Source organism: Leptonychotes weddellii, chromosome 6 (genome assembly GCF_054177405.1).
Source record: "Leptonychotes weddellii isolate Sample4059 chromosome 6, ASM5417740v2, whole genome shotgun sequence".
Taxonomy (NCBI): Eukaryota; Metazoa; Chordata; class Mammalia; order Carnivora; family Phocidae; genus Leptonychotes; species Leptonychotes weddellii.
Window position 1 is genome coordinate 53,253,134 of NC_138374.1, and position 24,902 is coordinate 53,278,035.

Genomic DNA, 24,902 nt, shown 5'->3' on the forward strand with positions numbered 1-24,902 from the left:
CAGTGTCTATCCCCCAGTCACCCCATCCCTCCCACCCCACCCCCCACTCCAACAACACTCAGTTTGTTTCCTGCAATTAAGAATTCCTCATATCAATGAGATCATATGATACATGAGACAAAGAGGATTTTTAATTATGTATTTATTTTAAAGTTGTACTGACTGTGGAGTGGAGAGTGCATTGGCTAGGAGATCAGAAAGGTGAAAAGTTCCAGGAGGACCAGTTAGAGCATGGTGACAGTAGCCCAGGCAATAATGGATTCAGGTGGTAGTGGTGGTGAAGATTAAAGTGAATGGATCCAGCAATATAAATGCCTTGATGAGCTCTTGGAGGGAGAAGGAGGACCTCCAGTGATAAGCTGGTTGTGAAGGGATCAAGTTTGGGTGGCATGGTCAGGAGTTTGGTTTTGAAGATGAAGATGTTCTTTGGTTCAAATTCTATTAGTACAATAAGATTATTTGACTAGAGGAGCAATCATATTACCTAACATGAGAATAACATATATTTTATTGTACATTACTTATGACATCACAAAATATATAAACTCCATAGTGGTTCTTTGATATTAAACAAGTTCCTCTGCACCAAGGATGCAAAGAAATTAACATGTTCCGGATGACACTGTGCCTCTTCTTCCATTGCCTGATAGTCCTCTTTTGTGTCTCATACTGCTCTTGCCCACATGTTCTTTGCTAGGATATTGCTTTTTTGTACCTGAGCACTTTTAAGTTAATATCTGCTAATCTAATAACTTTAAGAACCGATTTTTTAACAATATAGGAGCAATGTAACACAGCAATTAAACCCTTAGGATTCAGATGCACCAATGTCCTAAGCCCAGCTCCATCACATACTAGTTCTGTGTTCATGTAGAACAGTTTGCTCCTCTGAGCCTCAGTTTGCTTCTGCCAAAAGCAGACAGTAATTATTTATTTAGGGTGCTTGGTACATTATAAGTAAGCTATTAACATTTGATTTTATTGCTGTTATATTATTGGTATTTTTTAGTCTCTGCTTCTGTTCTGTATACTCTGCAAAATATTGGTCACAGATGGTTTTATAGTTAATTCAGAAACAATATTTTGTTTATAAGCCTACTTTATTTTTAACTTGAGTATTTCCAGCTTGTAGGGTCATGGAGGTGGAAATAGAGAATATTTATTTATTTATTTATTTTAGGTAGAGACACCACCTAATTGAGGAACAATGCTTAATAAAGAGTCACCAGGGGGAGGGGGGGTGCCTGGGTGGCTCAGTCTGTTAAGTGTCTGCCTTGGGCTCAGGTCATGATCCCAGGGTCCTGGAATCGAGCCATGCATCGGACTCCCGGCTTAGCAGGGAGTCTGCTTCTCCCTCTCCCTCTCCCCCACCCCTCTCTTTCAAATAAATAAATAAATAAAATCTTTAAAAAAAAAGAGTCACCAGGTATAACTTGACAATTGCTGTGTATCAATTTTAGTACCTTTTTCTCTTCCCTTTCCCAGCAGCAAGTACCAGCAAGCTAACATTCAGCATCCTGCCCCTACCAGAGCACAGATTATTTAAATATGTAGATACCTTCAACTGATAGACAATAGCTTTTACCCTGCTGCCCCTTGCTCCTAAGTGCTCCTGCCCATGCTAACGTGCTGGTGCTCAGGCCTTCCTGCTTGCCAAATATTTTGAATAACACCGCCTCTGCTCCCATCCCTCATTACCATTTACTACTTCCTGCACAATATTGGTCTGTATGGATACAGAACTTATTCCACTCCACTATAATATCAAGAACACACAAGAATCAGTATCTTCTGTTCTTCCCCAAGTCATGATAAAATTAAAACCTGGTTAAATGGATTGTATATTTACATTGATTTAGCAGGAGGAATAGTAAATTTTTAGGAATTCAGATGCCTTTAATCCATAAATATTGACTTTAGTTTTTTTCATAAGAACAAGGTTTTAGTAAGCATATAAATACAGTGAAAGATGTTTTACTTATAAAATGGTAGAAAAATATATATTTTTTTAAGGTTTTATTTATTTGACAGAGAGAAAGACAGCCAGAGAGGGAACACAAGCAGGGGGAGTGGGAGAGGGAGAAGCAGGCCTCCCGCGGAGCAGGGAGCCTGACGTGGGGCTCGATCCCAGGACTCTGGGATCACGACCTAAGCTGAAGGCAGACGCTTAACGACTGAGCCACCCAGGCGCCCCAGAAAAATATTTTTTTCACATACTTGTAACAATTGACACCTTATTATTTATAAAATATCCCACTGAGCTAAAAATGTGCTTATCACCTGATTCCTACCTACTTGATAAAGTACTTAAAATTTTTTTAAGTCATAGCCTAGCTTTAGCAGTACCCATCTGCAATTATCCTGGATCTCCAAACTTCCCTTTCTTTAAAATAGCTGTGTAATCTAGGTTCACACCAAATTGACCGACACCTCCTTACAATCAGGTGCAAGAAAGTCAGGTTTTGTTTTTTTATATATAGGTGAGTGTGAAAGACTGACCCAGGTTAATTATTTGAGCTCATTCTTTCTGTGATTGCTAGTGTGGTTCTTCAAATGTAGTATTTGTGTTTTTCGTTATTTTTTTTTTGTTGTTAACCTGTAATGTTCTCGCTGCATAATGTTATATCTGTATTTTATGACCCATGATTTCTAGCTAGTTCATTTAGCTCTGTTTCCCTGAGGCTGACAGTGGGAGGAGTTAATATCCTCAGCTTTCTAACAGCAGACATTGAAATGGATCATGCTCGTCTCTTACTGGCTCTCTAAGCCACACTGCAAGAAATATTACAGGCAACAGATAGTTTCATTTTCAATTTAGACACCCATTATTTGATGTTTACAGGCCATTCCTAATTCTGAGTCTGGAATTTATGGTTTTTTCTGGCGATTATCATCACAGCAATCTCCTGCAACTCAGCTGTGCTTCATTGGGATCTCTGCGCTGCTTTATCAGTCTTCCAGGACGTCTGGAACTGATATATAGCACCACGTCCAAATCACCCCTGCTCAGAGAGACTTGGTTTATGGCTCCCCAGATATCCTTCTCTTCTGCGGGGTAGGCCAGTTTGCACAGCCTCAGTGAAGGGGAAAGTTGACCCTTGGGAAAGAGAGCAGTGGTCTTTAAACAAATAAAAAACCAACGTTTAAGACTCTGAACACTTTTCGACCAAAATTAGATGATATCACTAATTAAATTAAATTTACTGAGTCTTTTTCAGTGCCAGATAAGAATGAAGCAAAGGTGTTACCTGGTTTGCCTTGTAGACTTAAGACAGGAGTCACGTATCAGTCTCCTGAAGGGATGGTAAAATCATGGCAGCAATTGCTTCGGAAGCATGGCCACATTTCAAATGGTTATTTTATAGTTTCCCTTTTGAATATACAGTATTTGGTTTTGCCTTTAAGATACATGGATATTTTCTAGGCTCTGTTCGATAGCATTAATTAAAGCTTACTGAAAGACCTTAGACATCTCTGTGTTTTAGTCTGTAGAAGAATCACGCACTAAGCTCGCAGTTTTGAAAGGATGTGGTAGCACATGCATCGATGACAAGTGCGTAGGCCAAATGATGTTTCATTTTAAATCTTGCTAATTGTATTGAGAATGAGAACATCTTTTGGCCACCAGTGCCTGCCTACTTTTGTGCTTTTGTTGTGGCCTGTCACTTGCCTCTCGTCCATTCCAGGAGGGATTAGAACTAACAAAACTAGACAAGGAGACTGGGTTTGGTCATAAAAGGGCTTCCTATTCCTTCTTCCCTAAATTTAAGATGATTCAGTACCTCCCTGAGAATTCACATTCTGCCATGGAGGGACTGACAAGACAGAGAGGAAAAGAGAGAGAAACCCACAGAGGGGGCTCTGAGTGAGTCCTCCCCAACTTCTGTCCAACCTCACTCACCAGGGAAGGTGCTCCTCCTTGAAGGACCAACCAACTCAAAATATTCCTCCACTAATATTTTCTCCTTGAGGATTGAAATAAAAATGTTCTTTCTTGTAGGGAGATACAACCAGAACGCAGTGAGTACCCCCAGTAGTAACAGTTGGTAGATGGATATCAGATTGGGAAGAGTAACCCCATTTTATAGAAGAGGAAACTGAGACCCCATAGACACTATGTGATTTGCGCAAGTTTGTACATCTAGTAATTGGAAAAGGTAAGACTTAAACCCTTCCTTCTGACTCACTAAGTAGAGATTTTTTTCCTCTACATCAATGAATAAAAAAAAAAAGAAACTTAGAAAGATGTATTTGGAATTAGTCTTAGAACTATCAATTTGAATAGAGAAGGATTTTCTTGGAAGTTGCATTGTGAATTTTAAATTTGCATCATTCTGTTAGTAGGGTTCTAGGTGAGTGTGGGACTCTAAAGTTGGACTCACTGCTCTTAGGTCTTCTTTTTGTGATGCCTTCCTTTCCCTGTGACTGACTTAAACACCATCCTGATGCCTGCTCTCTGAAAATGGTCAATATTTTGTGTATTTCTTTTTTTTTTTTAAATTTTATTTATTTATTTAAGAGAGAGAGAGAGAGCATGAGAGGGGGAGGGTCAGAGGGAGAAGCAGACTCCCTGCTGAGCAGGGAGCCCGATGTGGGACTTGATCCTGGGACTCCGGGATCATGACCTGAGCCGAAGACAGTCGCTTAACCAACTGAGCCACCCAGGCACCCTATTTTGTGTATTTCTTAACAAAGCCCCTTCTTCCTACTATTCTTTCCCAATAACATATCCAACATGTGGATATGTCCAAGGCAGCTTTTGGAGTTCAAAACTAAAATAACTACGATGTTCAAAAAACAAGTAAAATAAAGTGATTATATTTTTTATCTCTCACTATTACTTTAATTTTTTTTTTTTTAATTGGAATATAGTTGACATGCAATGTTATATTGGTTTCAGGTATGCCTCATAGTGATTCAGCAAGTCTAAGCATTATGCTGTGCTTACCACAAGTGTGTCAACCTCTGTCAGCATACAAAGTTATTACAATACCATTGACTCTATTCCCTATGCTGTACCTTTAATCCCTCTGACTTACTCATTGCATAACTGGAAGCCTGTTCCTCCCACTCTCCTTCACACTTTTTGCCCATCCCACTGCAGACCTCCCCTCTGGCAACCATCAGTTTGTTTTCTGTATTCATGGATCTGCTTCTGCTTTTTATTTGTTTGTTCATTTTTTTTTTTTTTTAGATTCCACATATGAGTAAAATTATTTAATATTTATATTTATCTGTTTGACTTACTTCACTTAGCATAATACCCTCTAGGTCCATCCATGTTGTCACAAATGGCAAGATGGCATCCTTTTTTATGGCTGAGTAGTATTCCATTATATGTATATGTATATACACACACACATACCATATATACATATATATATATATGTACACACACACACCATATTTTCTTTCTGTATGTATGTACATGTATATACACATACTTGTATATGTATGTATATGTATACACATACACACACACACACACACACACCGTATCTTCTTTATCCATTCATCTATGGATGGAAACTTGGGTTGTATCCATATTTTGGCTATTGTAAAAAATGCTTCAATAAACATAGGGGTGCATATGTCTTTTCAAATTAGTGTTTTCATTTTCTTTGGGCAAATATCCAATGGTGGAATTAATGGATCATATGGTATTTCTATTTTTAATTTTTTGACGACCCTCCATACTGTTTTCCACATTGGCTATGCCAATTTACATTCCCACCAACAATGCATGAGGGTTTCTTTTTTCTCCACATCCTTGCCAACACTTGTTATTTCTTGTCTTTTTGGTTCTAGCCATTCTGACTTGTGTGAAGTGATATCTTATTGTGATTTTGATTTGCACTTCCCTGATGATTAGTGATGTTGAGCATCTTTTTATATGTCTGTTTGACATTTATGTGTCTTCTTTGGAAAAAAGGTATCTATTCAGGTCCTCTGTTCATTTTTAATTTTGATTATTTGTGATATTTGTTTTTGAGTTGTATAAGTTCTTCATATATTTTGGGTATCAACTCCTTATTGGATATATCACTTGCAAATATTTTCTCCCATTCAGTAGGTTGCCTTTTCATTTTGTTGATGGTTTCCTTTGCTGTGTAAAAGCTTTTAAATTTGGTGTAGTCCCACTATCCCTTTAATTTTGTACAGTGGGGTAAATTCTTCCTCTAACCCTGGGTGAAAAATCAAGAAATCTCAAATTTGTTCTGGTTATCTTAGGTCTTTTGTGTCACTTCTTTTCTTCTAATTAGTAGTTAAAATGTAGTTGTCAAAACTCGTGTATCTTGATTTAAATTGGGCCCAAATTTCCCACAGTTTGGGCCAATTGCAGGTAGGAAATCAGTAACTGGGAAAGAGAAGTTATTGGCTTTTTCTTTTTTTCTCCCTTTTCTGGCATGAAGCAAGGGGAAAGAGGAGAGGAAAGGGGAATAGGAAAGTTATTGCTGGCTCTCTGGGTATTGAAAGCTGACTTTTCCCCTAGACTTGCTGTGTGAGTTAGGGTCCCAGCAAGAGAAAACATGGTATACCAAGTTGGTAAATTGAGGAATATGTATTAAAAGGCTTATTTACATAGGTGTGGACAAGGTTTGGGGAATCAACAAGGGATGGAGCATAGCAACTGCAGGGAGCCCACCCATATCCAGGCCTGAAGGAACAAGTGAGGGAGTGGTCCTGAACCCTGAGAGGGTGTCTGCTTTATGAAGAAGGCTGCCTGACAAGAGCTGTGGTCTTCAAAAGAGGAACTTAGTCAACTTAATAGCAACCCCTCACAGTAGCAATAGGAAAACAAATACCTTGACCTTACCCTCCTCCCATCGTCTTATCCTCTAAATGTCCAAACCACTTAAGATCAGGGAACAAGGGAGCATTTGTATGAAATGGGGTGGTGAGTGGATCTGGAGGGGCAAATGGAAAAACCAGGCACAGGCGATTTCATGAGTTCCTTGGAGGTCCAGATTTTACCTGAAATTCCCTTGATATAAGAGTGGTAGCTTCTCCCACAGCTGACAGCTTATCCTCAAAATCTAGCAGTTTTTATAACTCCTCTTTATTTACTAATCTAGGCAATGATCTTGGGCAAAATCCAAGATGACCCCAGACCAGTTATCTTTTGCATGAGGCTCATATCTGGAGCATGACAAATGTTCAGACATTGGAATTCAGTCACCTCTTCTATTTATTCACCAGCAACTAGCCAGCCATCTCTCTATAGGTAGATTTCTCCAGATAGAGTTTACACTTGCCCATTGAATCTCAGCTGCCAGGGGCTCATAACATACTTTCTAAATGGTCCCATTGAAGTCTCTTTTATCATCCTCTTATCAAGGATATAGGGAGGAGGATGGGGATCCTGGATTAGCTTTGTTCATATAAATTCTTTCCATAAAATCTTACGCAGTCTCCACACATTTCGGCCTTTGTATCTTCGTTATAGATTTGAGGTTTCAGAGTCATATAACTTGGCTTTTAATTATTTCTTTTGAAAATCATTATCTTGGTCTGGCACATGAGTGTGAAATTCCCTTATGTGCATCTTGGTGCTTTAATTAAAGCTAAATATTTTAAATAAAAAGAGAAATGGAAATTTTCATATATTGGGTAGGGTCTGGAAGTGGGAGTATGGGGAGGAAGATAATATTTTCAAGTAGGAATCATTGGTTCTTCTCAAGTTACACCATATAGATCAATATTTATTTTGACTGCTTGTAAGTTAGATCCTGTTTACGATATTTTTTTCTGTTAAAGATGTATGCACAAATCAAGTTTTATAACAAAAATATTTTCTTTTTTTTTTTTGAAGATTTTATTTATTCACTTGAGACACACAGAGAGAGAGAGAGAGCATGAGCAGGGAGAGAGGCAGAGGGAGAGGGAGAAGCAGGCTCCCTGCTGAGCCAGGAGCCTGATGTGGGACTCCATCCCAGAACCCTGGGATCATGATCTGAGCTGAAGGCAGATGCTTAACCATCTGAGCCACCCAGGCACCCCAACAAAAATATTTTCAATAGGCTAAGAAGACTTGCTCAATTTCAAATAAATTTTAATTTTAAAGAAAATTTTTACCTGCTAATGTATTTTGAAGGAAATTTTTTTTCATATGCCAAGTTTCTTTAAGGTGCAACCTATCTCTTTTTTTTTAATGTTTTAAGTTTTTATTTAAATTATGGTTAGTTAACATATAGTGTAATATTAGTTTCAGGAGTAGAATTTAGTGATTCATCACTTACATATAACAACCAGTGCTCATCACAACAAGTGCCCTCCTTAATGCCCATCACCCAATTACCCCAGCCCCCCACCAAACTCCCCTCCAGCCACCCTCAGTTTGTTCTCGATAATTAAGAGTCTATTTTATGGTTTGCCTCCCTCTCTTTTCTTTTCTTTCCCCTATGTTCATCTGTTTTGTTTCTTAGATTTCACATATGAGTGAAATAACATGGTGTTTGTCTTTCTCTGACTGATTTATTTCTCTTAGCATCCATCCCCTGTTGTTAAAGTGTAACCTATCTGTATTTAACTTTTCTCCATGCCACAGAATCTGAGACTCTTTGAATTATGAATCTTGAAAGTGGTAATTGAAGATAGCAATGATAGAAAGTGTTTATTTTAAACATTAAGAATAAATCTGTTGTATTTTTATTTTATAGTGTTGAAAAGAAACATGTCTGCAAGACAGTTAATGGTGAAAGTGAAAACCATAATCAGAACAGTGGAAATCTATCTGGTCTATATTTCATATGTATGGACCATAGAAAAACTTTGTTAGATATTCTGTAATAAACCTTATAAAGCTCACTGTTGGCTGAAATTTGACATAGGGAGTATAATTAAACTGTGAAAACCTGACTCAGGAAATAAAAAAAGAATAAGGATTATACTTAAGAAAGTGGAGAAATGACAAGAAAAATTTTAATGAGATCAGTGTTGTTCTAATACTCTACCTCCCAAAGCATTGTAGAGACAGAAAAATTGCTAGAGAACAGTGGTTCCTTTTAAAAGATGGAAAATAATTTGTCTGGACTATGTGTAATAATGCCATGTCATTACTTGTTAGACTCTGGTAGTGGCTTCTAATATGATAAAAAAAGATCTTTGCCATAAGAAGTCAAGGTCTAATTGACAACATAAAATACCACATTCTGCTTTCTCACAGATATTCTTATATTAGTATTCATGGCTGTTTTCTTTATTGGTAGGCAGGTTCCTGAAGCTGGCTGCTGGGTCAAGCATCACAAAATTAAAAAGATTTCTAGAATGAGCTAGATCTCTTTCTGAAATATGTGAACAACCTCTGACAATGACTCAGTAAAAGGATTTTGGAAAATGAAATGTCAGTAAAGACATGATGCACAACTTAACCATTAATTGAAATTAGAGGACTTGTGAACTTGGGCCTAGCTATCTATAGTTTGTCTACATTGACTGTTCTGAGAACTATACTATTTTCAAGGACTCAGTACTATGTAACATGATCTGTAGAATTTTTCTGATAACCAGAGTAAATCCTCCTTAAATAGATCAATATCATGTTTCATATGTTCATTCATTCACTTATCAGTTCAATCATTTTTTAAACAATTATTCAAATAAAAAAATATTGAGCCTCTATTATGGCCAAGCACTGCTGGAAATTTAGCACTGAATAAAATAATTTCTGCTCTAGACCCCCAGCAATCTTACATACAAGTATTTTTATTGCTAATAATAAAGAAAATGTATTAAATGTCAGTTATAAGGCAGTGACTGCCTTGCATGCTTTCTGTACATTTATTTTATTTAATTCACACAACCCCTAAAGTGGACATTGCCATCTTCATCCTATAGATGAGGAAGCTGAAGCTTACCTTTCATAACTGGCATGTGGTCACTTTGTTAGTCTTGGAACTAAGATTTGAAGACTATCTGATTCTACTATTACACTACTTTTAATGGCAATTTAACACAAATGTTATTTTAAATGCAATGCTATTGATATAAAATGTTCTGAACAAGCTGAGAAAATAAGTCCAATTTCAAAAGCACAGATATTATTTATTTTTTATAAAGATTTTCTTTTTATTTGAGAGAGAGAGAGAGAGCGAGAGAGAGAGAGAGAGAGAGAGAGAAAATGGGGGGGAGAGGGACAGAGGGAGAGGGAGAAGCAGGCTCCCTGCTGAGCAGGGAGCATATCCCAGAACACTGAGATCAGGGACCTGAGCGGAAGGCAGACACTTAACCCACTGAGTTACCCAAGCAGCCCAAGCACATATATTATTTTAATCTGTTTATATGCCAATACCATAACTGACTGATTTAGTCAGTTTTGATGGTAATTAGGCAGACTTCTTCTTTCTTTGTTTTAAACCATTAATCCCCAAAGCTATGATTTATGCAAACAGAAACAACAAAGAATGCACACACTCACACACACACACAGAAAAAACCTGTGAAACTGACAGGTTTTCTATTACTTTGTTCTGTCAAAGATGTTATAAAAATAAAAAAAATATTGTACCATTAAATAAAGCCATCATTTTATAAAAGAAATAACAAAAACTTTAACATAAAAAAATGGAAATACCCTCAGATTAAAAGATAGCTCTTACGGTTAAATAACTCAATTATCTGTATTGCATTTTTACCTCATGAGTCCTGAGATGAGTATTTAGAAACCACTAATGTACACAGTATTTTGGATCCTGCCCTGAACCTAAGTAAAACCTTCAATTTTGAATATATTCCTTTCATTTAACAATAATCATAGCATGATTTATAGGAACAGTCACTGACCTAGGAGCTGGCAAGATCTGTAGCCCATTAGAATAGGGGTCACAGCAAGTTTAGTTTAATGCTGAATCACTGAAATTAATAAACTCCATCTTTTCAGTTTCTCCCTATTTAAGAACAGGGTCGGTTCCAGTGTTTGCTGGGCTTGAATGGAGGACAAGAAACTCTAGCAGGAAGAGAGGGGAAATTGGAGGCAGGGATCGAGGCATGTTATCCCAAAGTAAATCGCTTGAGGTGGATAGAGCCAGAGCCAGTGGGAAATAAAGTCTGAGGTTTCTCCTGACTCTTCGGTCTCCTGCAAAGTTACATATTGGTCACGGGGATGGATCTGCACTTGGACATACGTATGACTGATTTTCCATGGCAAGATCTTTAAAAGAGAAGCGCATGGTTTATATCCATCCCTGAGATTTAAGATTGGTTAGTAGCATTCCTAGTAAAACAATTTGAATTTTATTGTAGTGCAAACCCACAAATATTTCTTTCATGTTTGGTGTGTGTCCGTTGAAATCCTGCAGTCTGGCATAAGCATCTCTGGTTTGAGGACACATGCGACTGGAGGAAGTGTCGTGTCCTCAGTACTTGACTAGACACGTACTAGATTGTACATCCACAGAGAACTCTAGCACAACATGCTCTTAGAGCTGGGGGCGGGAGACTCTGGAGATCATTTAGTGCAATGGCCTCCATTTACAGATGCAGAACTAAGGCCAAGAGAGGTGATTCAGTTTAGTTAGGGTCACCCAAGGAGTTTATTTCAGATCTTCCGGTTTCTGATCCACAGATTAGATTTCATCCTCATACCAAGTTTATGTTGTACCTTCTTATAGAGAGTAACAACAATAATCTGTGAATAAAAACACCGATTGAATAGAATACCTAACAGCTAATAAGTTGAACATTAATTACTTTTGTTAAAATATAAATACTAATTTTATTAATAAAACTGAACATTACTTACTATCAATAAAGTGTAGTAGCCACTTTTCCATTTATTTATTTTATCTGCAGCCATTAGCTGAGTGCTGAACACTGGTAGACACTAAGATTACAAAGAGAAGACTTGACAATTTAAAAGATGAGGCAGAGTATAAATAAAAGGTGACAAAACATTTTGCAAGGATTATAATTGAAACATGTAGGGAAAACTGTGGAAACTCAAATGAGAGGGGTTTTTATTTTTTATGTTTTATTTTTTATTGAGGAAAGTCAGAAAAGAGGATATAGAAGATGAGGTGCTTGATTGAGTTTCGCGTTATGAAATAAGAATTCTGAACAAGAAGAGATCAGAATATTCCAGAATAAAGGTTTAGTGTTTGGAAAAAAAACATAGGAACATCAGGCAGCTGGTGTAGTTTGGGAAATGCAAGTGTTAGTAACAATGGGGACACTATTGATAGGTATAATAATAACTGCTAACATTTCTTGAGCCCTTCTTATTTGCCAGAACTTGCATATCTTTCATCTTTAATTCTTTATAATAACCCTATAATATAATTGCTCTATTATCTCCTTTTTTATAGGTAAGGAAACTAAGAATTGGAAAGGTTAAGTAATTTGGCTAAGGACACATAGCTGTCAAATGATAGAGCACAGATTCAAACACAGTTTTAAACATCTCCACAAACTTCTATGTTATTCTCATTATTTTCAAGAATAAATTTATATAATTTACATAAAATATTAATTTGGGTTTAACTTACAGCTCATTCAAGTCGTTACAGTATGGTGGATAAAGCCTCAGATTAGACTCAGCTCAATTTGATCCTACCACTTACTGCATTTCCTCCTGGGGTAAGATATTTAAATTTACTGAACCTCAGTGTCTTCATATGCAAATGTGAGAACAGTTATTGCGAATGGCATTTGAGACAATAAATGTAAAGTACTTTGGGGCACCTGGGTGGCTCAGTCGTTAGGCGCCTACCTTCAGCTTGGGTCGTGATCCCAGGGTCCTGGGATTGAGCCCCGCATCCGGCTCTCTGCTCAGCGGAAAGCCGGCTTCTCCCTCTCCCACTCTCTCGCTGTGTCTCTCTCTGTCAAATAAATAAATAAAATCTTTTAAAAAATGTAAAGTATTTTGCTGTGGTAGATATTTGACAATTTGGATTCCCTCTCACTCTCAGTCTCACCCCAGCAGGCATTTTCCTGGGGCGACATCTTACTTCCTCAACAATACAGAAGTTCAAGACATTTGGAATCTTTAACCTACTTCTTTGATAAAGTTACTTTAAAAAACCTCATTTCAAGTCTCAAAGTTAATTTTTATTTGTTTTAGTTTTATTTTTATAGCACAGACTTTGTTTCAGAAATATTTTTTAGTTTACCCTGTCAGGATGTTTTCCTGACATTCCATTCAGTACAGCGGCATTCTAGAATAGATTTCATTTTTTTATGCTTGTCTGTTTGTATGTTTTTCATGCCTGAAAAATGTGGACTAGAATCTGTGCTTCTGCTAAGTGTTAAGCATAAAATATTTTTAAAGCTATTTCTGCAGAGGAGAAGGGCATCGTATTTCATCTTTACCATGAAATGAAGATTTCCCTTTTAAAGGGAAATGTGTCATTTTAAAAGGTTGAATATGATGACACACATTTAAAAAATAAAAAATAAATAACAAAACAACAAAAACATTTTTCTTGCTGTTTAAATTCCATACAGAGCTCCTCTCTGCACTGATAACATTTTCATTTGATTATGAATTAGATAAATTTTCATTTGCTTTAAACCTTATCCCTTAGTATTTGAAGCTTCATAGTTTTTTTGAGGTCAATGTCATGACCTTCCTAGTTCAAATGTCTTCTTTTATTTGTACCATTACAGATTTATATTATGCATATGTTCCCAGCACATTTTTAACAGTTGTTTATGCAAAAACTTGTACAATAAAAGTAATATATTATTCTATAATTCTTTTTAGAGAACATGGCCCTTCCACAGAATTTTAAAGTTAGGAATAAAGGAACAATTCGGGGCAAATCTTCATTTTATGGGTGTGAAAAATAAGGCCCAGAGATGTTATGGAATTTGCCAAATATTACCTTTATCCAGTCTTTCTTTTCTCTGTTTATTCAACAAATAACTTTTCAGCTTCTACTATGTGCAAAGCACTGTAATAGATGCCATGAGGGACAAATTGTGTGTAAGAAGTTTCTCTCCCTCAAGGATCATACAGTGTACTGAGAGAGATGCCTTCAGGTAAGCAGTTAACCATAGGGCAAATACTAATGAGTGAGTTCTTCACAAGCCCTTCAGCAATTCCAAAATTGATATCATCATCCTTGTATTGACCTGGTTTTCCCTTTAAAATGACCAGTTCAACACCATTATCTAACCAGTCATCCCTGTTGGATGCACACCAGCCTATGTTGTCCTTTTTTATCTACCCTGAGCATCTGCCAGTCATCATCCTCTCCAGTGTACTCAGTCAGAGTCCTTAAATCTGTTGATTTTCTTCTTCCTGACTGCCAGTGTATTGATTTTAACACCTTTTGTCTTTCTGTACACTCTTGCTGCAACTGTCTAACTCCTCTTCCTGTCTCTGTTTTAAATATCTTTAAATACATTGTGCAGACTCCAGCCATATTGACGTATTTGAATAGTGGTCATTCTGTGTCACTCACTGGCTTAACTTCTGTGATACCCAGTGGTCTATAGGATCAGCCTCATTTCTTAACGTGGCAACAACCTCCAGGATCTGGCTTCCCCTCACACTTTTTATACTAATTACCAAATACTCTTTAAAGACTTTTGCCTTTGTGCAATCTATCTCTGTCCCTTTAGAGTGGCCTTCTCTTTTATCTTTGCTTGGCTGACTCCTACATGTCTTTCAATTCAACTGTTACCTTCTCAAGAATCTTTCCCTCGGGGCGCCTCGGTGGCTCAGTTGGTTGAGCGACTGCCTTCGGCTCAGGTCATGATCCTGGAGTCCCGGGATCGAGTCCCGCCTCGGGCTCCCTGCTCGGCGGGGAGTCTGCTTCTCCCTCTGACCCTCCTCCCTCTCGTGCTCTCTGTCTCTCATTCTCTCTGTCTCAAATAAATAAATAAAAAATAAAATCTTTAAAAAAAAAAAAAAGTATCTTTCCCTCATCCTTAATGGGAGTGCTGGCTCCCACTGATCCATGGGTTACCCTGGATACCTCTGTTAAATACTGTGTTTATGTCTGTTTCTAACATGTGATGTGTGCATCTCAAAGGCAAGCATTAGGTCTAATGTATCATCAGTCCTTAGTATGGTGCCTGGTATTTAGTAGATAATAAAGATGTATTGAATAGATTGTATTGCATAGAAAATAAAGGGCTCATTAAGGTATCTCATTAATAATTGATGGGTAATTATGGGAGTAGATCATGTGGGGCTTTGAATGCCATGATCAAGAATTTGTTATTAATTCCATCAACAAAGGGAATACACTGAATGGATTTAGAACAAAGAAGGAACATAATTGGACCTTAAGTTGCTTTTTTTTTTTTTAAAGATTTTATTTATTTATTTGGGAGGGTAGAAATCACGAGCGGGGGTGGGGGGTGGAGAAAGGCAGAGGGAAAGGGAGAGGGAGGGAGAAGCAGACTCCCTGCTGAGCAGGGAGATGGAGGAGGGGTTTGATCCCAGGACCCTGAGATCATGACCTGAGCCAAAGGCAGACACATAATGGACTGAGCCACCCAGGCACCCCTAGACCTTAAATTTCTTTACTAGAGTAAACACCTTGAGGGTTGGGCTTTTTTTGTTTGTTTCTTGCTCACTATTTTATTCTCAAATAAAATGTGACTTGTGTAGAAGTAGGAACTCATCATATATTTGAATAAACTAAGATGTGTTTTAGAACAGTACTATCTGATATGTCTTTCTGCAATGAGGGAAATATTCTGTATCTGTGCTATACAATATAGTAACCACTAGTCACATGCAGCTATTGCTCACTTTAAGGAATTGAGGAACTGAATTTTTAATGTTATTTAATTTTAATTAATTTATATTTAAATTTAAAGAGCCACATGTGACTCGTGGCTATTATGTTGGACAACACAGTGTGGACAGTTTTCCCTAGCAGGGTCCCAACAGAAAACAGATGGAACACTCAAATTAGGATAATTCAAGAAAATTTATTTATAGATAGACTTTTTCCAAATGTGTGGGCAGCTTTAAGGGAACCACAAGAGAGAGTTCAATTAACTGTGGTGCGACATGGGAGCAAGGGTGAGACAGAATTGATGGAAAGACTCGTAGTTAAGATTATAAGCCTGGATCACATTGGAATAGCATTTATAATGTGCATTAGTACTTTTAATGAAATTTCACTGAATGAAATCTATGTTCAGAACTGTTCTTTTCAATAAAGTCTTTCCTGACAGTTTATTTACTGATGAGGAATGTGATTGCTTTCCCTATACAGTGCTGTTCTGTGCTGTGTTTTCACAGCATTTTTCCCGCCTGGTACTCCACAGTAAGTGGTACCTTTTCCATTAGCAGGGCTGTGCTGACTTACTGGTGGCTCCTGTCAAGGTTCCTTTAAGAAGCATCCTCTCTTCTGAGCACCTAGAATGTAGGCAGGGTCTGACTGTTATCTGTGGTTATGTTTTAATATCCTGCCCTTTCCATCCCTTACTTCAACATACACAATTCACCTTCAGTCCTAGCTCATTGCTTGATGATTTGTTAAGGCTTTGAAAACAGAAGGAATGAGGGCTTTTAAGCAGGATGGGGCTATTTCTCCTTTATTTATTTTTATGCCATACAAAAGGAATAAAGAGGCATAAAATGGTTTGACTGAGTGAAATAAATCTGGGTAAATAGAGCAAGGACCCAGTAAAAAGCTGGAGGTGAAAAGAAGAAAGGTGGGGGTGAGGGGATACATGGAAGGAAGAAGGGAAAACTTTATACTTCCTGTAGTGATAGGGACTATTTATTATTACCTAGAGAACAAAATGTCTTTGACCCAATGAAACATCTTAAACTAAGATTAAGCTCTGGGTAGAAATTAAGAAATCATCTTTATAGTCCTTATTTAATCCCATCAGGTTGTCACCTCCTGTCATCCTTTATTAAAGTTTTGTATGCCACTGCTGTTTGTTCTGAGAGGGTTGACATCTTCTAGTTATTCTGATGAATCTCATCACAGAAGCTAATGAGTTTTTATTGTCAACACAACAGGAATCTCCTGTATTATTTCTGATGTCCTGTGTGAGGGGTGGGGAGGGGGAGGTATCTCTTCATTCTGTCCCACTCCTGACCCCTTTTACTATCTCTGCTTTCATGAAGTTGAAAGAGACAACCAAGAGCTACACTGCATGAAACTGGAGAATACGGGCTAGGTTCTTTAGGTAAAATTAGAAACTGTCTTATAGCCCATTGTGTATCTGCTTATGCCATTGCCTTCCATGGCTCTGCATTAACTTTTCATAATTTTCTACTGCTGGCATGGGTAATGCTGGGTAGGGGCTGTTAGGTAACCACAACTTTCATCTGGTTGATTGCCACCATTGCTTTTATTGCTCTGACATCTAGAATTTTATTTGTCTCTATTTCTTCCTCCCTCTTATCTCCAGTTCTTTCACTAGATACAGTCTCCATCATGTACGCATTGCACACTCATCCTCAAAAAGAAAAAGTGGCAAAAGACTTAGTAGTCCTCTGTTGTTTCCCCCTAGGAGGCATCTAGAAATGCATGCAACCAATATTATTGGAATTTAGTAGACAGGGGCCCATGGATGCCAAACATCTTGCAGTGTATAAGGTGGTCTCAAATGATGGTGATTTTTTTCCATCTTAAATATTAGTAACGCCACTGATGAGAAAATCTAGGTATAACTGAGGTTTAGGTGGGTACCAGTGACCTCAGCTAATAGAGGATTTTAGCTGTGCCTTGATGGGTAAATGCTAAAATCTCCTAAAGAATCTAGTATGATACCTTCCTGGCATTTGGTAGGCTCCTAATAAAACTATGTTCTTAGTTAAGTTGTTCACTTTTGAACTAGTCAACACCATTCAATAAGTCCTCTGCAAGTTACTTTCAGGAATAGAAAAAAAAAAGCTATACTTGTCAATATCAAGATTCTAACAGTATTGTAGGAGTGATGAACTTGCATAGAAACAAATATTGGGAAATTTTCAAAATGCTATTTGGAACAAGGAAAGGTGAGAGTTTACTCTTGAGGAGAGTTGGTGGGGGGAACTCTTTGTGGAAACCATTGAGGAAGAGGTAGGATTTTAGCAGCAGCTTATTTTGCAGACAGTTGCTGAAGTCAAGAGTACATTATATATAAGAACTTGGGGGAAGAGATAGACATGTGTGGAAATATTGTTACTGGGAAGGATAGTACTTGAGATGATGTGACAGAAGATGGAACTAAACAAAGGTTGGGATAGAGTATATAGATGGTCTTGAACTTCTTGTAAAGAAATCTCTTCACTTGAAGGTATGGATTTATGTGTGAATGTAGTCATCAGGCATAGTATATGACACACTGCCTAATGGTCTATACTTTACCTCAATTTCCTTCTTCATGGAGTCTGTGCTGTAAACTCCCTCAGTTATCAGCTGCTTAAACTTACCTTCCTGATTTTCAAGGTCTCCTCTCAAGAGCCCTATTCAGTTTATTAATTTAAATGGTAGCAATTTTCTTAGAGGTGAATCGCATAATGATTTTTTTCAATCTTTTTTATACAAGATAGCACTGAAAAAAGTATGATTAGATTCAATTCAGTTTTCTCCCACAAAAGTAATATGTAGAAAATACCAACCAAGGTGACTCTCTGTTTGCTTAATAGCCTAAAGATTTAGGTTAAGGATATAACAGAGAACTGTTCTGCTTAAAGAAATGCAAAGGTGTTGCACAAATTATCTTAAAGAGCCAAAAATAGCATCCAGTTCCTGCTTGAAACAATTTGTTCTTGGAATATTGTAAGCTAAAATTGTGGTCAACTTTTGCAAATTGTATGAATTTGCACTGCATATTTTATTTGGTGTTTAGCAAAACTCCAATATGGCTCTGCATAACTTACACAATACACCATGAAAATGACTTCAGAAACTCCCACAGAAGTTGACAAATTGGGTGTCTAATGCTTTTAAAGTAATTGCGTGCTTTGAGGTTAAAGAGTCGACTTGTTAAGAATGAAGATCAGAGTTTCTTGGAGAGAATGCTCTGCCGACTGCCCCACTGAATGCAACCCAGCCCCATATAAGAAATGTTACAGAAGCTTAATGAAGAAAATAATGTGAGCTTTAATCACCATTCTACTTAGTCTTAAGTGAAGTGCTCATGAATCATACGCAATATCATAGCAGTTTTGAAACCTATTCTTGAATTTTCAAGCTGTTATATTCAGGAAATTTAGAAAGCAAATTGCTAAGTGATAAAGAGTAATCTGATACCATTGCTTATGCCATTTTTTTTTTCTCTTTTGCAGGCTGGAAAAAAGGAAAGGAGTAATACCCTGAATATTGCTATAGACAACATGTGTAAGAAGACAAGAGACCTTCGCAGACAGGTGAGGGAAGAGAGGCATGGAGACAGAAACACCGTACAAAATGAACTTTTTTCCACTGCTAGAATATTTCCTTCTTGTTTTTGTCCTTCTTCAATTAATTTAGAAAACAAAACAAGAGTAAATATGTACCTTCCATATTTACATACCTCAACCATTTTTGTGGCAAACATAAAGTAGAAGAAAGAGCATGTGACTTAATATCAGGCTGAATTACATTCAAATGCTGGCCCTGCCCTCATCAGCTGTGTGAGCTCGGGGACAAATTTAATCTTTTTGAGCCTCTCTGAACCTATAAAATGGAATTCATAATACATAATTGGACTGTGAGGATTAAATGAAATGCCTATCAGTGCCTGCTCCCTAGTGACGCCACATGGAGAGCGGGAAGAAGAAGAATTTAATTCTTCTTGGTGAATTTAATCTGTTACATTAGAAACTAGTTTATCATCCATATGCTTATAGCAAACAGCTAGTAATCAGAAATGTACCAATTTGCTCTTTCAGTTATTTTCAGAATGCTTCAAAAATTAGTTGCTGCTTAAGCTAAGGCTACTTTGTAGCCTTAGGTCATCGGTAACATAGGGTTAGGAAGGATTTCATTAGATAATTTAGAAGTCCAGTATTATGCCACAAGTTAAATTATTCCCCCCGGAAATATGAAGACTTAGCTATTTTCAAAGACCTTTGCTTTCCATTATTTTCCACTATATAGTAACCAGAGTTGTTTTTCATGCACAACTTCAACTTGGTCACCATTAACTCATAAAAGAGAAGCAAAAGCTTTTCAACCATAAGCTTTTAATGCAATATATTATTGTAGTTTAATGGGAAGATTTAGTAAAATGGCCTGAGTAATCTTTTAATTCAGAAGTAGATTTGGAAATTGAATAAATAGGGATTCCTCAGCCAGTTAATATTAGCTGTTAAAAAAGAAAAACAATTCTGAGGGTCGGGGAAATTCCAATTTCTCAACTTTATGGCCTTAATGTGAATTCTGTTTCTACTGTCAGCACTTAGAATCATGGAATATAAGAGTTGAAAAGAAGTTAGCTCAACTTGTCTTATAATGCAGATGAGAAAGCACACCTGTGGTGAGGTGGCCTGCCTAAGGAGGAAGGGGCATCGAACCTACACCAGGTCATAACCTACACTAAACTCAGGAACTTTTACCCAAAGCGCCATCCTCCCTCTTCATTGCAGGACTTCTATTCTCAATCTTCTTGAGGATTTCTACTCCATTGGCTCCTCTTGGGACTTAGAAAAGCTGTTCTGTGAGCTATCAACATTGTGTCCTTCATTTCTGTCTCATCCCTCTCTATTGCCTTCAACAAAATGTTAATCTACATTTATACCCCCAAAGCTTTAGGAACCATTAATTAAAAAAAAGTCAAGATAAATCAATCCTTTATGTGTCAGATTACTAGATTTAGCAAATAAAAGCACAAGATACCCAGTTGAATTTGAATTTCAGATTAATAACAAACATGTTTAATTATGTCCCAAATATTGCATGGGACATAATTATATTAAAAAATAGTGTTTTTATATGAGATTTAAATTTGACCAGGCATCTTGTATTTTATTTTGCAATTCTACCTGTGTTTTCCCCTCACTAACATCAGTGAGATATAGAAAGAACATGGGGGATTACTAATACTTTTCTTTATAGTAAAGGGGTATTACCAGCTTGTAAAAAACTGCTGTGTTCCAGAAGTATGAAAATTCTCTATGGTTTCTATAGGGCAACATATTCATTGTTTTGATTAAGTATTGTTGTTTAACAAAGGACTACAAACAACAGCAACCATTTTATTATGTTTCATGATTCCATGGGTTGGCTGGGGGTCAGCAGGGCCATGTTTGTACCCTTGACTTATGGTCTCCCAGGTAGTGGCAGGCAAATGGTGACTGTTCAGGGCTGGGTATTTGAGGCCTCGGTGCTTCTTCTTCCCACTCTCCATATGGTGTCTAAACTCCTAGGACCCCTTCATGCCACTTCTCTCTCCCACAGGGTAGCCTGGATTTCTTGCATGATAGTTCAGGGCTCCAAGAAAGGAGAGATGGAAGCTGCCAGACCTTCTTAATGCTTAAGCTCCAAAGTGACCGGAATGCTATTTCTTCCCCATTCCATAGATAAGAATAGTCATGAATCCTGTCCCAGGTTAAGAGGACCAACAGAACCTCAAGAAGTGATATGTGTGTACAGGATGATGTGATATTGTTAGAAATTTGTCTCTGGAGATATCTGTGGTCTTCAGTGTCAGTGAGGTAGTTGCTATGGTTTGTTTTCAGTATCCTTATTTGCCCTCCCTAGGACTTCATTTTCCATCCTGATGTTTATACTTTTGCAATAATAAAAACTAGTTTAACAGCAACGTGAGTTATCTCCACCTTTTCCTATTCTTGCGAAGTTTATCAAGCAGTTTGTTTTAAGCATCTTATATATACTCTTGCACACAGGAAGAAGAAAGTCCCTACCCTTAAAATATTTTTCTTTGGAATATTTAATGTTCATATATTGTTGTAGATCTGTTTTTGTTTGCATGTTTATTTTTAGTAAACAATAATCAGAACACATCTTCTTGCCCATTTATCTAATCTCCTTGTTTACCCATGGCTTGTCCATCAGCAACACAGAAACATTTTGGCTTTGGTTCAGAGAATCATTGAATTTCCATGAGATATTTCTATGAGATACATTGTTTAGACAGATCTATGGGGGGGAGGGGAAGCAAATTACACATTTTGGGACAATAAAATGAAATGACCCAGAAAGTGACTTAGTATTTATTTCTATGAACCTTATTGCTTTGTGACTTTCTTGCCTGTTATCAGAGAGAACAAAGACAAAAGTCCTTGGCATGGTGTTCCAGGTTGTCTGTGATTTGGCCATGACTTTAATTGACATTATTTGTAATGTTCCTTCTCTTTCACTCTCTCAGTTCCTCCTCCTCACCAAACCACACATTAACCTGTTCTCTGACTAAAGAGTCTACTTACTATTCACCAAATTTTCCATTACCTCCCACCCCCAAAACACATGTGTCTTTGTATATATGGCTTGTTTAACTTGGTGCTTTCCCCACTCCTCTTGCTTCCTCCACCTAACCCCTAATCAACCTGAGGAACTTCAAGACTAATGTAAATGCTACTTTTCCCATGAAACCTTTACCATTATCAGTAGCTGGAATTATTATTTTCTTTCTTTCTGGAGCACTTATAGCATGCGAGTTCTTTTATAGTAGTGATCATATTCTGCATGTGTTTTTCTTTTTTAATGGATTTTTTCTTCCCACTGGATTTCATATCCTTAAAATGATAGTTATAACAACATCTTTCACTTAGTAGTGCTTTGAAAAGCTCTCTACAAACTCCTTACATTAGTCTTTACATTATTGATTTTTATTTCTGAAACAAGAAATAATGCCATAGTATTATTATCTCAGTTTCTCAGGTGAGTCAATTTACTGAACATCACTTAGCTAACTGGTAGAGCCAAGATTTGAACCCAAGTCCACCCAACCCAGCCCAAATTGTAACCACCATGTGAGGGGTCAGGGATAATGGCCTTTTCACCCTCAGAACTCCCACTGCGTAATAAACTGATTTTACCATCCTAATTTTTTTCTTCCTTACTATTTATTTTACAAGTTTTTTTTAATTAAAATTTTTTCTTCCTTTAGTCTCCTTCCCCATCACTTATTTGAGAACTGCATACCTATTACAATTCTTAGTAAGGGAGGAAGATTTTTAAACCTCATTTCTTTGTTTAAAAAATTAAAACAATTAAATATATTCCATTTCTACTGTATTATGCAGAGTGAAACACACATTTGATGTCACTAAAGGCAGGTTAAAATTTTTATTTGTGTATATTGAGAAAAAAAATTGCCTATTTTATAAATGCCGAAGTAAGGACTTGAGGTATGTCAAATTAAATAGGATTCTGATAAAACACAAACAAAACAAAAATTTGGCTGACTTTTTAGTTGCTGAGTTGTTGAATTGCTATATGCATCTCTTCTCCATTTTGGTAGTATCAGTGCCACACTTAGAAAAAAATATGTATGTCCTTATACCTCCCCTTCATCATCCTCATAATGAAATAATATTAGCAATCCAGGGCACCTGGGTGACTCAGTAGGTTAAGCATCTTCCTTTGGCTCAGGTCATGATCCCAGGGTCCTTGGATGGAGTCCCACATCAGGCTCCCTGCTCAGTGGAGAGTCTGCTTCTCCCTCTGCCCCTCCCTCCCCTGCTCGTGCTCTGTCTTTCTCACACACAAAAATAAATAAATAAAATCTTTAAAAAAATATTAACAATCTATAAGATACAAGTATCATTAAGTTGACACAGTAGGTATATGTTGAATTAATTATTAGGTGATTTAGTTGCTAATAGTCAATTGAGTTGTGACAGTCACATTTTGCTATTTGACTTAAAATTACAATGGCATTAATATACACATGTATAATTTTTTTCTAGTTCCCTGAGGACAATTCTTTTCTGAGACACTTTCTTTTCTTTCCATTCCTCTTCCCTCACAATTTCATTCTTTCTATTCTCTTATATAGTGGTGGTGGAGGCGCTGCTATCTTATAGTTTTCACATACAGCTTTCACTTTTGGGTTTCAATTGTAGAGAAATATATTATTTTATTTGAGATCCCAAACCACTTACATCAGTGGGAAATAGAAAAATTGATGTCTCAAAGCCTGTTATTAAACCATAGTGAGAAAAGATGGAAAACCCCTCACTTTGATTTTGTGCCTGACATCCTTCATGCCTGGCCACAAACAGATATTTATTGAAAATACATACGTCTAACTCCTATTGGCCTCCCACTAACTTCAGATTTTAGTGCTGCAGCTTCTAAAGTTGTCCTGTTTTTACACTGGCATGTTGGATTCTTCTTTAAAGTTTTTTGTGGGGCGCCTGGGTGGCTCAGTCGTTAAGCGTCTGCCTTCGGCTCAGGTCATGGTCCCAGGGTCCTGGGATCGAGCCCCGCATCGGGCTCCCTGCTCAGCGGGAAGCCTGCTTCTCTCTCCCCCACTCCCCCTGCTTGTGTTCTGCCTCTCGCTGTGTCTCTCTCTGTCAAATAAATAAATAAAATCTTTTTAAAGTTTTTTGTATATCACTCAAGTGAAAGGAAGGAGTTGTTCCATTGGGTGGGAAAATAATATGGAAATTAATAAGATAGAGGCTTCTTACATATTATACACAGATATAGGTGAGTGTACAATTTAAATGAAAAAAAATCCCATATGTCAGAATGTGCCAGAACATATAAAGAAAACTACTTAGCATAGCATTTGAAGCATTCCATATCTTGTCCCTATATGCATTTCTAGTCCTCTCTCATAATAATTCCTCTTTCAACGTCAGTACACGGGATGACAGAATCAAATTCAGTAGTGTGCAAAGCAGAAGTGGTAAAGTATGATCATCAATGGGTAGTTTATATAAAACGTCAGAGTCTGTTACTTGGTACATGATCAAACAACATTATCACCAGACAAATGTGTCTATTTTATATTAGATTCCCCTGAAAGCAGTTCCTAAGACCAGAGCCTTAGCGCAGGTAGTTTATTTAAGAGACAATTCCAAAAAGCATGTGTAAGAGAACATG

At 37.2% G+C, this 24,902-nt stretch overlaps 1 protein-coding gene across 2 annotated transcripts in view; it reads left to right on the forward strand.

Annotated features, from left to right (window-relative positions):
• Positions 1-24,902, forward strand: part of CTNNA3 (catenin alpha 3) — a 1,573,809-nt gene that overhangs the window by 778,772 nt on the left and 770,135 nt on the right. For both annotated transcript variants that reach the window (XM_081824173.1, XM_081824174.1), the window contains one exon: positions 19,193-19,273. In XM_081824173.1, the coding sequence (XP_081680299.1) occupies positions 19,193-19,273 (81 nt within the window). The remainder of the gene's footprint in view (positions 1-19,192; positions 19,274-24,902) is intronic.